The sequence below is a fragment of the Dipodomys ordii genome, unplaced genomic scaffold (genome assembly GCF_000151885.1).
Source record: "Dipodomys ordii isolate 6190 unplaced genomic scaffold, Dord_2.0 Scaffold40, whole genome shotgun sequence".
Lineage (NCBI taxonomy): Eukaryota > Metazoa > Chordata > Mammalia > Rodentia > Heteromyidae > Dipodomys > Dipodomys ordii.
In genome coordinates this window covers 1114381-1129731 of record NW_012267256.1, presented here as the reverse complement: position 1 = coordinate 1129731, position 15351 = coordinate 1114381, and the positions used below count along the sequence as shown (strand labels likewise).

Sequence of the window (15351 nt, the reverse complement as noted above, 5' to 3'; positions counted from 1 at the left end):
TTATTTTGCTGAACTTTGCCTTTGCCTTTCTAAGGAATCACACTATTTGAATCTTCTGTATTTCAGTTAATACATTTGTACATGCTTCCACATGACTCAACCTGTGTACTTGTAATTTTATAAGCTCAATCTAGCTTCCACACATAAGGGAGAGCTTGCCACCTCTGTATCCATGGACCTGCCACCCAGCATTTTGCATTTCCACCGGTGACATTTTTGAGTATTCATTTTGTGGCTCATTTTCTTCATCTATGAAGTGGGAATAATAAAAATAATTTCCTCATAGGATTGATGTGTGAAACAAACTAGTATATCTGCATGCATGCATGTATGTACATATGCATGTACACACATCTACTTTAGAACAGTGCCTCACACGGAAAGTTACCTACTGTTATCATTCATTTAAGATTCTAAACCTCTTCAGTTGTATTTTAGCAATGTCAATTTGCCACTTACTTTATTCATTAATTCTGCATTCTGAATGTATTTATTTAATGCCAGACAAGTGCCAGGCCCTCTCCTTAGCTCTGGGATAAAGGGCAGAAATAGAGCCCACCTTGCAAGGGGTTCACAGTTTAATGAGAATAGGTAGCGATGAAGCAATCATCCAAACACCGTAGGGCACATTCTGTGAAGGGCTCACCGTCATGATCTAATAATTGCTGGTGCCAAAGGAGTTTGCTACTAGATGATGTGGCTGAGTCTAGGGGCAGAGAAAGAAACAGGTTCAGAGTGGAAGGGTAAGTAACCAAGGGGGTGGCTTGGGGAGCTCTAGGCAGGGAAGGCGGGCTGATGGAGACTCGGAAGGAGCGAGTGGGTGACACGGAACCTTTGGCTGTGCCATCCGAGTTTGTGGAGCAGTGGAAAAAATCAAGGTGAAGTTCAGTTATTATTATTATTTTTGTACCGGTTTTGAGGTTTGGACTCAGAGCTTGAACGCTGTCCTTTAGCTTTGCCCTCAAGGCTGACTCTACCATTTGAGCTCCACTTGGGGCTTTTTGGTGGTTAATTGAAGATAAGTGACCCATAGACTTTCCTGTCTGTGCTGGCTTCAAACTGGGATCCTAAGATCTGTCTCTTGAGTAGCTGGGATTACAGGTGTGAGCTACTGGTGCCTGGCAACGTTACATTTTATGTGTGGGCATGGGTATAGGTGGGGATTCAGATTTGTCTCAGTAGTTTCTGGATTCCCAAAATTTTCGTGTAGCTTCAATGCAAAGACTGATTTTGCAGGGACTCAGGACACCAGGATGGAGGTTAGATGCAGTAATACGGGGAAGAGGTGGAGTCATGTAGCAACCAGCAGCAAGGAGGGACTCAGTGGTATCAGGAGATGAGCGCAGCTGCGGATGAGACTTTTGTTTCTCTCCATCATCTAAGCCGACAGGTTAGCAAGTTGGCATGCAGAGCCAACTGTAAATTGCTTAGGCATGCTGATGACCAAAATCAAAGAAAGAAGTTAACCATCAACATATGGCTCTTTCTTTCTTTCCTTCTTTCTCACTTTCCTTCTCTCTCTCTCTTTCTTTCTTTCTTTCTTTCTTTCGCCAGTCCTAGGACTTGAACTCAGGGCCTGGGCACTGTCCCTGAGCTGCTTTCTGCTCAAGGCTAGCACTCTACCACTTGAGCCACAGTGCCACTTCTGGCCTTTTCTGTGTATGTGGCACTGAGGAATTGAACCCAGGGGTTCATGGATGCTAGGCAAGCACTCTGCTGCTGAGCCACCTTTCCAGCCCAAATATATGTCTTTGCCTTGTCTCAGTGGCGGAGATAATCTGATGTGGCTGTGTGATCTGGGGTGACGTGGCCTCACTCATTCCTTGGAGGATTGGCTTCCACTGCTGTATTTCCATTTGGCCACAATTCTCACCGACGCTAGAAAGCTCAGCACCCACACCAGCAGCTGTGAAAACACTTGCTCTTCTCCCGAACTCTTGGTGCTCCTGGGAATCATGACACAGGGCCAACCACTGTGTGTGCTGGTCCCCAAGTGACCCTGTTATTTTGGGAAGCAGTAGAGGAAACGGTGTTTTAAAAGCCCCAAGCAGCCTCGCTCTGCACTGGGAGTTGTAAGTGCTAGCATGCGCACCCGGCTTCAGAACCAGGGAGCCGACAGACAGGCATCTCTGGAGGCATACCCGTCCTCTCTCTGTGTCCGAGCTCTGTGGCATATTCCACAAACCACATCTTCTCTTCAGCTGAATAATCAAGCAACTCAAGCGGTCGGTGTACGACAGTTACATTTCTGCCTGCTTGTGGGTTCTCGTTACAAAGCCAGCAACCATCCGTGGGCCAGTCTGAGGACAGGACGGCTCGATTCTGAACGGTGTGAGCAGAGCCTACGTTTCATTAGTCTTGGTGCCTAAGCCCATCCCAGGACCTGTCGTGGAGCTGCTACTCACAGTGACGTTCGGATGCATGACCCATCAGTGCGTTCATCCTTTGTTTACGGTATTGTGAGTTAGGTGGGTTTTCTTTGCCCATTCAATAGAAATGGACACCTCCTGGGATCCTTATTTATTTCAGACTTAACTACAGTGGTGTTTTCAAGTGAAATAATAGGGAAATCATTTTTTGGGGGTGTTAGTATTGTTGTACAGCTACAGGCAGATACACTTGCTGTCTGGAAGCAGAAGATGATGTTCTCCGATGAAGATGCTTCGGAAATCTAAACTGCACTTGAAAGAGGTTATTGGTGTGGGAGGAAGGCAAACCAAGATGTAGCTCATGGTTTCATTTCTAGGCAAGATTTCTTTGTACGTGTGTGTACACCAGTTCTGGGCTTGAATATACACTAGGCAAGATTGCTTTGTACGTGTGTGTGCGCCAGTTCTGGGCTTGAATTTACACCTGTGGACTCAGGAAGGGTGGACAAACACAGTTGTCTATGTCCATGTGAAAGTGGAGCCAAAGGCTGAGTGAGGGTGGGGAAGTGGGCAGAAGGGTAAAAGAGGTCACCTGGGTCCAGACGTGTTCTGTGTATAACCTGACCTGTGCTGTGAAGCCCTGTGCACAGCCACTTAAAGGTAATACAGTAAATACACTGAAGAAAGTAATTCTTAAAAATCTATTGGTAAGAAAGGATTTATAAAGAAAAGCCACAGGTCTTGCTCTACCTCTCCTTCCCTCCCCTCCCCCACCCACCGAGCTCCATCCCCAGGAGAAATCACACTGGCCAGTTCTATTTAAGACCTTCCCGAACTTTTATTTACGAACTTTTCAAGTTAATTGAAAAATTCATCTGCTAACTTTTACACGTATCTATTAACTTTTTGAATGGCATGCACGATTAGAATGGACACAAGCCTGGCAGATTCTCCGTCTCGTCCCCTCGTTCCTCCCTCTATATTCTGGGTTAATCCTTGCCTTAGCCGAGCGTCCCTTGTGCACAGAGTGTCTTTGGATGCTGCCTTCTTCCTGGCTGGGTAAGGGTTTGCATCTCCCCATCCTGTGTTGCAGCAGCGTTGGTCTCTGTCTTTTGACCTGACCAGACACATGGTAAGAGCCCAGACCGTGGAACCTGTGCTTTACTGTCTCTGCATCTTCCCGGGCTGTGAATAGAGCCTGAAGCAGAGTGTCCTCCAGTCCTGAATTTGAAGTCTCCCATGGCCACCACAGAACGACGCGCTAGCTGTCCCTTTGCTGTGTGCTTTCTGACGTGGTTGTGGGGAACCATGAGTCTGAAGCCAACGTCCTGGGTGAGTTCTTCTGAGACCTCGAGGAAGATGCTCTCTGACGTGGCTTTCCTCATTCATAAAATGGTAACCATGACATCAAAGGACATTGCTGTCCTGAGGATCAAATGCAACAATAAATTTGAGAAATATAATTATTAGGTTGATTTCATTGCAATTTAAAAACAAAGAGGCTGTCTACTTTCTGATTATATGTAGGGGTATAAAGTTTGACAACTTGGGGGGAGAGGAGTCGGAGGGGAGGGAAAGTGGGAGAGAATGAGGGAGGGGTAACACTGTTCAACAGGAAATGTTCGAAATGCACTCATCACCTTACTCATGTAAGTGCAGCCACTCTGTGCATCACCTTCCAACGAAATAAAATTGGAAAAAAAGCGGCAGATCTCTAGTCTTGAGCAGAAAAAAGCCAAATGAGAAAACGAGGCCCTGAGTTCAAGCTCCAGTACCAGCACAAACAAAACCAAAACCACCTTTAAATAATACAAAGAAAAAAATTCTATTTTTGAGGAGTTTTTTTTCTTCTAAGAGCAACCTAATTAATTTTTCCTCCCAAGGGAAATTATATTCTCATTGTCTGAAAATTGAAACCTGGAATTAAAAAAATTTAGTACCATTTTCCTTTTCTAACTTGTTGATTAAAAAAGTCATTGCCACCAACCTTTCAGTCTTTGATTGAATCTCAAACTTGATCTTGATTTGATGGTTTTGAAAAACGCGAGCCAAAGGCAAGTGTTCTTTTTTTGTTTGTATTTATTTTTATTGCATCGGTTTTGTTATATTTACTTTCATGTACAGAGGGGTGACAGTTACCTAAGTCAGGTGATGAGTACGTTTCAGTTTGAACAGCGTCGCCTCTCCCCTCGTTTCCTCCAATTTTTCCCTCCCTCATCCCCCTCCCTCTGAAGTTGTGAGTTCATTTTCAAAGTGCCCGGCGCTTACCACTGCTGAATTAGTTCACCATTTGTGCCACTGTTTCTGTACTTCTCCTTCCCCTCCCCAAATCAGACAAAATTACACACAGGACAAAGGGCACAGAAACCAAAAACAGTGACAGAAGGGAAAAACAGAAAAAAAAACACAAAAAGTAAAATAAAACATTTCTTATTTTCATTTCTTAGAGTTCATTTTGATAAGCATCATTGTACATCATCATATCAAAGGGAAGTTTTCTAAGCCCTTGTCTGGGTATACCTATTAAAAAAGTGTGAGCTACTCTTCTATCGAAACTAATTAAACCTTAAATGTATAACCAACTCTCAATTACCGAGGTTAATGGGACTACTTGCATCCATAATTATATCTCACATTTATCCCGAGCTTTTAACTTCTTCAAAGCCCTTTTCAAGGCACTGCATATATAAAACACAGGGATTTTTTTTATTCCACATATATATAAGGTGCAAAGGAATTCTGGAATCAATCATTTCAACTAAGCTATTAGAGAGAGTGAAATTGCCTAAAAGGGCCCATTGCTCTCTTCTTTTTCTCAGCACTCTCAAGATAAGGCAAGAAATGAGTGGAAGATGTGGAACAAGGGGGGAGGAAGCCAAGGGGCCTGGCTCTGAGGTCATTAAGAATAATTGACTTGCCCGGGCGCCGGTGGCTCACACTTGTCATCCTAGCTACTCAGGAGGCTGAGATCTGAGGATCACACTTCAAAGACAGCCCAGGCAGGAAAGTCCAGAGACTCTTATCTCCAATGAACTACCAGAAAATTGGAAGTGGCGCTGTGGCTCAAAGGGGTAGAGTGCTAGCCTTGAGTAAAAAAGCCCAGGGACAGCACCCAGGTCCTGAGTTCAAGCCCCATGACCACCACCAACAACAACAAAATTGACTGTATATGTGAACGTACTTGGAAAAGGCCCAAGAGATGACAAGTCACAGGAAATGGGCGAGTAACTGTAGCTACAGGCTCCTTTCAGTCAACACACCATTGTCGAGCGTCTGACCTGCACCTGTCAAGAGGACAGATTCGTGAGCCACTCAGCAAGCGGGTCACCACTATGGCTGTGAAGACGGAAAATAACCCAGAGCCCAACACAAGACCAGGCAGGCCGAGAAGTGGGGTGCCGTGTGGGGCCCTGCGGAGTCCGCAGGGAGGAGAGAGGTGACCATGAAGGCCCTGGGGAGGGGCTGCTGCTTTATGTCTTTCATTTCACTTTATTTTTAAACAGAATTAGTGTGTGTGTGTGTGACAGGACCAGGGCTGGGACTCTTACTTCACCAGAGTTGGCGCCCTACCACCTGAGCCACACCTCTACTTCCACTCCAGCTTTTTCAAAGTTACTCAGAGATAAGAGTCTCGTGGATTTGTCTTCCCAGGCTGTTTGTGAACCACGACCCTCAGGTCTCAGCCTCCTGGGTAGCCGGGATTGCAGGTGTGAACCCCCGGTGTGGGATGTCTATTTTAGACAGGGGTCTCGGGAGGTGTCTCTGGGATTGCAGGCTGGGCTGTGGCCTGCGAGAGGAGGAATCCGCCCCCGGCGAGGGCTGCTGGCCGGACCCCAGGCAGACAGGAAGCCGCCACCGGCCACTGGAGACCCTGTCTGTGGCTAAGCATCCTGTCCTCTCGTCCACACTCCTGCAAAGTCTCTAGGCTGGAGGCCACAACGCAAGCCAGCAAGGGGCCGGAGGGACTGCAGTCCTGCACCGAGGTGCTGGGGGAGGATGGGGGCGCGAGGGTGAGGTGGGGGGTCCCCAGCGCCTTCCCTTTCTCCGTGCACAGTGGTTCCTCCCGCACAAGGTGGAGCCCAGCCTCCAACCCTTCTGCTGAAGTGGCTCAGCAGTAGAGACCTGAGCGCCTGTGCACTGTCTGAGGCTGTCCTGTGGCAGGTCTGAGTTTTTAAGAACGCCACGCTCCTTCTTAAAGCCAGTCACCCCAGTGCAACAAGCCAGGACACATGGGGGCACCCCAGGACCGGAGGTCAGTCGCACGGCCTCCCCCAAACAGATAATACTCAGCATCCTCTCTGCCAGCCATGGGAGATGCTCTCAGGACAAGCAGCCTGACCTTTAGCCTTTGGGCTACTGTCCAGGGAACTCCAGACTGACGGAAAGACCTCAGCCACAGCGGCCATCCTCCAGCATTCGAGGCAGCGATGCTCCCACTCCTGGCTTCGGTGCTTTGGCAAATGTAGCCAGGACGGTTTAGGACACAATGTTGGAAAGACTCAGAATGCCACATGGCACGCGTGTTTATTTTCCTCTCTGTGTCCTTTTTGTCTCTACAGGTTTTCTTTATTTAACCCAGTTCACTGGTGCATGCTATTCAAGAGGTGGAAAATCATGTGAGCCCTCCAGCTCTAGACCAGCCAACGGGGACAGCATATAGGATCCTGTCCCCAAAAAATCACTTTGTAACTTATTAACTTGAAAATGCACTGTGAATTGATGCCTCCCCCATCTCTCTCTGCCAGTGCTGGGGCTGGCTCGCCTCACACTCTCACTTGAACTGATCCAACCACAAGGTGCCACTCTAATAGTTTGAGCCCTGACTCTACTTCTGACCTTTTGGTGGTTAATTATAGATAAAAGTCTCATCGACTTTTCTGCCTGGGCTGGCTTCACATCAGGATCCTCAGATCTCAGCCTCCTGAGTAGCTCGGATTGCAGATGTGAGCTACTGACACCCAGCTTTAAATTAGTCCACTCTTGATCAGAAATCTTTGCAAGGATTTAAACAAACATGATAAGCACTGTAATATTTTCAAAACTGTTAAGAATAAACCATTGGAAGATAGGTTAAAATCCGCTTACACTTCAAACTATCACTGTGTGACAGAGGGCAAGCTGATTGACATCTCTGATTCCTAGTTTCCAATGCTTTCGTGTATTTGAAAGTTTCTAGTGATGCCAGGCAAACACAGGCAAACACGTAAGCCTGAAATGCTTACGTGCAGCCGTGTTGAGACATAACGAATCATCATGCGGCTTTGTAAATGGAATGTTACTTTTCAACTGTTGCTCTTGAGCGTCCACAGCCCTGCCCTCGGTGCTAGACCTGGTCTATGTTCTTCCTTTGGAAAGAGCGCTGGGCTTGGGGACGGCTCTGCTGCCATTTCTGTCACAACTTCCCTCCCTTTCCAAGGTCATGACCCTGTTTTACTTCGTGAAACACGATTCCCTACCTTAGTGCAAGTGCTAATAACTTAAGTGCATATCAAGTAAGAATTTAAATTCGGTTCATCATATGTTTATGTATTTAAATTTAAGAGTCAAATTGATATAATTGGTAACGTTACCCATTTGCTTTGATTTGAGATGCCAAGTGATTGAAAAAACTTTTAATTTAGCAGCGAATTGCTTTGCTTGTTTGAATTGATCATTTTTGCATAATTAGGATGAACTAATTTAATTTGCAGTTATCCTTTTAAATGAGTCAAATGATGTCTGCTGAGCTACTCGAGGGCCCCTGGTTAGTGCGTCATCCTGCTCCTCTGTCTCCAGGGTTAGAGTGTGCAAGTGTAACACACAACGTTAGAGTGTGCAAGTGTAACACACACAGGGTAGCAGCAGAAGCTGCAGGCCGGGCCTGTCCCCCCCTCCCCCCACTGGCTCTGTACCTCACTCTGGCCTGCTCTGCATCTTGCAGAACCACCCTTTGCTCTGCTAATGGAATGCCCTTCCTTTCCTCTCTGTTTTCAGGTGATGCCGTTTTTGCTTAAGTCTTAGCTCAGTTCTGCAAGGGGAAGGCAAGATATTCATTTGGTGAGTCATGGTGTCATCCAGGGTCTGAAGTTCCTTTGGAAAATACTGTGTGGGGCTTGAACTCAGGGCCTGAGCAGCACTGTCCTTGAGCTTTTGTGCTCAAAGATAGTGCTTTACCACTTTGAGTCACAGCTCTACTTTTGGCTTTTTCAGTAGTTAATTGGAGAGAAGAGTTTGGTTCGTTCTTCCTTCCTTTCTTCTTTTCTTTCTTTTTGGGACCGATCGTGGGGCCTGAACTCTGGGCCTGGGCGCTGTCCCTCAGCTCTTCAGCTCAAGGCTATGGCTCTACCACTTGAGCCACAGTGTCACTTCCGGCTTTTTTCTTTTTGCTTATGTGATGCTGGGGAATCAAACCCAGGGCCTCAGGCATGCAAGGTAAGCACTCTACCACTGAGCCACCTTCCCAGCCCTGGAGAGAAGAGTTTCATGGACTTTCCTTCCTGGTCTGGCTTTGACCTTTGATCTGCAGACCTCAATCTCCTGAGTAGTTGGGATTCCAGGCATGAGCCACAGTGCCTGGCAAATACTGCTCTTTTAAGAAAAATTAGTGTTATTATAGAAGTGATATACAGACTAGTTACTGTTATATGTCAGATAAGATACTGCTTTTTGATGATGAATTTAACTAGCTGGCTTGAGTAGCTGGAACCTATAATTTTAAAATCATATTTTTCAAATTTCAGGTCTGACTCTAGTGGATTATGAAATAATTCTGGAGGTTGTGACAAACACTTAAAAATAATGAAGTAAATTGGAATAGATGCTGCTAGACGTATACCATGTAATAAGGGCAGTAAAATTTATATAGATAACTTTTAGTTTCTTATTTTAAAAGGATAGATGGCCTGGGTACCAGTGGCTTGCACCTGCAATCCTAGCTACTCAGAAAGCTGAGATCTGAGGCTCAAGGTTCTAATCCAGTCTATGAACAAACTCTGTGAGAATCTTACCTATAATTAATCACCAAAAAGCTGGAAATAGACTGCAAGCCTTGAGGGACAATTCTAAGATACAGTGCCTAGGCCCTGAGTTGCAGGAAGGGTTGAGCAATGGCTCCTCACGCAGTCTGTGATTTTGTGTTGGTCTGCTGCTGTTGGCTGTTGGCAGTACAGTGTCTTACCTAAACACCAGAGGACCTGCTTTCCTGAGGCCTTTCTCTGCGAGGAAAATGGCATCATCTCATCAATGGAACCTCCACATTGCTTGGATCGCTGAGAAGCTCTGATCCTTTACCCCCTCTTAATCCTCTCTTTTCTTTCCTCCTGGTCTCAGGAAGATGAGAAGCAGGAAGAAAGGGTACTCCTGACTCATTTGCACCATGTGAGTCTATGCTTTTGTGTCAAGGGCTACTTTTTTAGGGGAATGCTCCATGCTGAAATTAGAAACGTTTCCCTTACTCGGACTAAGGCACACTTTCAATCCCAGAATGAGTTTTAGAAGGAACTGCATATTCTTCTCCAGTCAGGAGATGCTCTTTCAGAGGATAACCAATATCCTCCCCCAACTTTCATTCAGATGGTGTGTGGGCAGCTTTCTGTTACTGTAGCAAACACCGAAGTGATCAACTTAGAAAGAGATAAGGGTTTGTGAACCCATCATTTTTAGAAGTTTCAGTCCAGACATGATTGACTGTCATTACTGCTTTGAGCTGGTGACAGGTACCTAATCATGGCAGAATATATGGTATGGTTGGACAGACAGACAGACAGACAAAGAGCAGGTACCATGGAATCTTCGTTGAAGGCATGCCCCAATGACCTAAAGACCTCCCAATGCTCCATCCATAAAAATTCCATCACCTCCTAATTATGCTTCAGGCCGGGAACTGAGTCTTTACCGCCTGGGAATTCCTCTGGGAACACTCTAACTGCAGACCGTAGCAGACAGGATAACACACAGTAGAACCAAACAATCCTTAGAGCAGGGAGAGTTCCTTGCACTTCTGGCTCTTGCCACTAAGTTTTTCCAACTTTTCTTTATTTTTCCATCTACTATCTATCTCATTCAAATGGCTGACCACTGGACTCAGGCCATTTGATAGAAAACATATAACACTTGTTTTTCTGAGCCTGGCTTATTTCGTGTAACATGATGATCTCTGGTTCCATTTTATCCATCTTGATGACTGAACACACCATTGTAAATATACCACATTGGCTTTATCCATTCATCTGTGGATGGTTACCTTGTCTGAAACCATGACTTGGATATTGTGCATCGTAATGCAATAAGCAGGTGTGTGAAATTATCTCTAGTATATACGCCAGCTGCTATTGCTTACAGTATATACCAAGGAAATCATTGCCTATGCCTGTACCTGTCTTAAAGTGCTTACTCTTACGTTTTTCTTCAGTACTTTCCAAGTTTCAGATTGTTCATTAAAGTGTTTGATCCATTTTGGGTGAGAGACCAGAATTGAGTTTGAGTTTTCTACATGTAGAGAACCAATTTTCCAGCAATGTTGAAAAGGCTGTCTTTTCTACAAATTTTGTTTTTGGCTCCTTTGTTAATAATTAGATGACTGAGATGATTTTTTTTTTAATTTTTTGATCCTCTACTCAATCGGTCTATGTGTTTGATTTTATGCCAGGCTAGTCAACCATGCTGTTTTTGTTACTATGGCTCTGATGGCCTCTTTTCTTAGGTGAGTTTTCATACAAATTAAGGAAGCAAAGCAGGTGAATTTGTTAATGGTATTCAAATCTCAAGCTAAAATATTTTATGTAGTTCAAAATATTACACAAGGACCTCTTTAAGAAGAAAGGTCTTTTCAGACACTAGTGGCTCACGATTGTAATCCTAGCTATTCAGAAGGCTGAGATCTGAGGATTACAGTTCAAAGCCAGTCTAGCAAGAAAGTCTGTTAGACTCATTCAATTAAGCAGGAAAAAGCTAGAAGTGGATCTGTGGCTCAAGTGGTAGAGCACCATCCTTGAGCAAGAAAAGGTAAGGGACAGCCTCTGGGCCCAGAGTTCAAGCCCTAGGATCTGCACAAGAAAACAAAAAAGAAGCAGGGTGCTAGTACCACATGCTTATAATCCTAGATATTCAGGAGACTGAGATCTGAGGATTGTGGTTGGAAGCCAGCCAGGGTAGGAAAGTCCATGAGACTCTTATCTCTAATTAGTCACTATAAAGCCAGAAGTAGAGCTTTAGTTCATAGTAGAACACTAGCCTTGAGGAAAAAAGCTCAAGAACAGAGCCCAGGATATGAGTTCAAGCCCCAGAAAGCACACACATGCACGCACACACACACACACACACACACACACACACACACACACACACAAAGAAAGAGAGAAAGAAGAAAGAAAAAGAAAAAGAGGAACAGAAGGAAGGAAGGAAGGAGAGAGGAATGGAAGGAAGGAAGGAAGGAGAGAGGAACAGAAGGAAGGAAGGAAGGAAGGAAAAAAGGAAGGAAGGAAGGAAGGAGAGAGGAATGGAAGGAAGGAAGGAAGGGAAGAAAGGAAGGAGGGAAGAAGGGAAGGAAGGAAGGGAAGAAAGAAAAATGAAGGAAGGGAAGAAAGGAAGGAAGGAGAGGGACAGAAGAAAGAAAGAAAAAGAAAGAAAGAAAGACAGGGAGGAAGGAAGGAAGGGAAGAAAGGAAGGAAGGAAAGGAAGAAAGGAAGGAAGGAAGGAAGGAGAGAGGGACAGGAGGGAAGAAAGAAAGAGAAAAAGAAAGAGGAAGGAAGGAAGAAGGGAGGGAGGGAAGGAGGAAAGGAAGGAAGGAAGCAAGGAAAGAAGGAAGGAAAGATACAAAGGTCTTGAAAGATGTGTGGAAGTCTTAGATGTTGAGAGCAGTCCAGTGGTGAGGAGGATGTGACACACCATTTTGGTCATGAGGGATTTATCGGGGAAGTGAAATGGTTGCCCAAAGCACTGAAATTAGCCCTGAGCTCCATTTCTTCCAAATGCAACTTGGGTTACGAAGCCGTGTAATTACAGAGTGCAGGGGAGAAGGAAATGGTGCTCCGTCTCCCTCTTTGATTTTACATGCCAGAAAATGGAGGCACAGAACTAGGAAGTCGTAAAGATGATCAAATCAGTTAGCTAGCTACATGGATTAAAGTGGCTTCAGAGGGATGCAGAAAAGTAGTATTTGAGAAGTAATTAGAAACTGTAAAAGCCCGTGCTGATTGGCTGGTTGATGGTGGGCTAAGGGATGGAGAATTGAGGAGAAAGGCAAGTCAGAGATGCCTCTTGGACTTCAGCATTTCTCTTAAGCACTGCACAAGTGTGTGTCTAGGGGTGTTCATTTTGAAATGTCACATAGGAAAAGGAGAGAAAGACTGGGAGTTTTGCATGCTGGATGTCTTTGGGAAATCCAAAAAAAATGCGTTAGAGGTGAATATACCCTGGAGGAAAACCACAAACAAGAATATTAAGTCATGAGAGTTAAGACGACGCTATTCCCAAGAGCCTGTGTGAAGCTGGACAAGTGCCCGCTAAGGTTCACTGTGAGGGAGCTGTCATTGACCTTGGTCAATGTCAATGATAATTTGATCATGGCATGGCACTAGATGCCTGTAGTGCGCTGAGAAATGAGTGGAAAGTATAGACCATCATCAGAAAGTGTGAGTGTCTAGGGGAGGTGGACGTAGGGTTGTATTGACCTGAACGGGAGTGGCCGCATTTCTCTGTTATGGTAAGGGTCTGTTTTTCTTCTGCAACGTTTGCTCTATCCTGGACCCCGCTTTCTGTCTAAAAGTCTACGTACTCACTGGAAGCTGTGGGGTGAATCTCTCTGTGTGTGTACTGGTACTGTGACTTAAACTCAGAGGGCTTCGGGGCACTATCCCTTAGCTTTTTTGTTGAAAGCTGGGAGCCTACCACTTAACCTTAGTGCTACTTCTGGCTTTTTGCTGGTTAAATGGATATTAGAGTCTCAAGGATTTTTCTGCCTAGCTTGACTTTGAACCTCCGTCCTAAGATCTCAGCCTTCTGAGTAGCTAGGGTACAAGCGGAAGCCACTGGTGCCTGCCATAGATGTGGCTCTTTTGTGTATATTTATGTCTTGTACTGAGGATGGAATGACTTTCTCTAAAAATAAATATGTATATACACATATACGCTGCATCGTAACAGATATTAATTTATAAAACACAAAAAGATAAATACAATGTAATATTACTATGTAATATGTAAGATAATACATGCATATTGGGTGTAATATTGTATATGATTTTTGTTGGTTGTGTGGTTGAAGGCTGTCCCTGACCACCTTCGCTCAGTTCTAGCACTCTACCACTTTGAGCCACGGCACCTCTTCTGCTTTTCTAGTGGTTAATTGGAGATAAAGAGTCTTACAGACTTTCCTGCCTGGGCTGGGTTTGAACCCTGATCCTCAGATCTCAGCCTCCTGAGTAGCTAGGATTTCAGGTGTGAGCCACTTGCTGATGCCTGGCCACTTTTATTTTCATAGCACTTATTAAGATCTTAATAGGTGTCAGATCCTTTATTCCCATTACCTTGTTATTTCTACCAGAAGTCTTTGACTTAATTTATTCTCTCTTTTACAACAGAGGAAATGAGAACTAGAAAAGTTAAATCATTTTTCAAGACAAACTTGCAGTAGATTTGAGCATTTGCCTTTTTTCCCCACTTTATTTGCTGTGTGTGTGTTGTCATCTTAGGGCTTGAACTCAGGGTTGGGATGCTCTCCGTGGGCTTTTTGTTCTGGGACTTTCCTATTTGGGCTGCTTCAAATGGTGATCCTCAGAACTCAGCCTCCTGAGTAGCTAGGATTACAGATGTGAGCCACCAGTGCCTGGTTGGAGGTACTTTGCTTTTCAATCAGTGCCCCTGCTTTGAAGGGTCTGCTAAGTTCCCCTTTAAATCATTGAACTGCTGTGGGTATTGTTGCTTCTGGGCTGAACAGAGATCAGGTTTGTATTTAACTTTTTTTTCCTTTAATTGCCTAGGAGAGAGGTTAATCAGCTATTTATGCCAATTCACCTACTTCCCTGCCCACCACAGACATCTCAGGAATCCATTTCCTCCGTGCTACAGGAAGTCTCTCCTAATTTGTTAGAGATAAATCCTATTTGCTATTCCTGACGTAGAACAATGCCTTTATATAAGTGTGGTTAGCACTTTGGAAAGCAGTATGGAGGTTTCTCGAAAGACTCCACATAGAGCTTCCCTATGACCCAGCAATCCCATTTTTATGCATTTACCCAAATGATCACAAACATGACCATACTAAAGCTACCAGCAAAACTATGTTTATTGCAGCATTATTTAGCATAGCTAAGATATGGAACTAACCCAGATGCCCCTCAGTAGATGAATGGATCAAGAAAATGTGGAATATATACACAATGGAATTCTATGCCTCCATCAGAAAGACTGACATTGCCCCATTTGTTAGGAAATGGAAAGACTTGGAAAAAATTATATTAAGTAAAGTAAGCCAAGCCCAAAGAAACATAGGTCCCATGGTTTCCCTTATTTGCAATAACTAGTATATGTCTGTGAGAGAAGCAGAAAAGGTCAAAAGTTACGCACATGTGACCAGATGAGATGATGTTAAGCAAAATGAGCCCTGAGATAGGGACACACGTGGATTTTTCTTTCTTGCTATTGCTCCTAACGTATTTATAATGTACCACGTGATTTTTTTCTTGCTTTGCACGTCCCTCCCCCACGGTACAGCCTGTTCTCGGTGCACCTTGTGTAACGCTTCTCCAATTGGGGAGGGGGAGGGAAACACATGGTACAGGTTGACCATTGCACCAACGAGATGCACAGGACAGTGTTGAAAACGAACTTGACAATTCAGGCGAGGGGGAGAGTTGTTGTGGAGGTGGAGGACAAGCAAAGGAGGCGGCCGCCATGCTGGCGAGGGGGAGGCCTCGTGGGGCCGCCATGCTGGCTACCCGGGGAGGCAGGCTCAGCGGGGCATGCGCACGCGGGAGGCAGGCTCAGCGGGGCATGCGCACGCGGG

The 15351-nt window shown here is 45.0% G+C and overlaps 1 protein-coding gene across 1 annotated transcript in view; it reads left to right on the top strand.

Moving 5' to 3' along the window:
* The first annotated feature begins 795 nt into the window (after positions 1 to 795).
* LOC105987186 (spermatogenesis-associated protein 31D1-like) overlaps positions 796 to 15351 on the top strand; it is a 159333-nt gene continuing 144777 nt past the window's right edge. Inside the window, exon 1 of the mRNA XM_013018386.1 lies at positions 796 to 878. Within this exon, the coding sequence (XP_012873840.1) occupies positions 796 to 878 (83 nt within the window). The remainder of the gene's footprint in view (positions 879 to 15351) is intronic.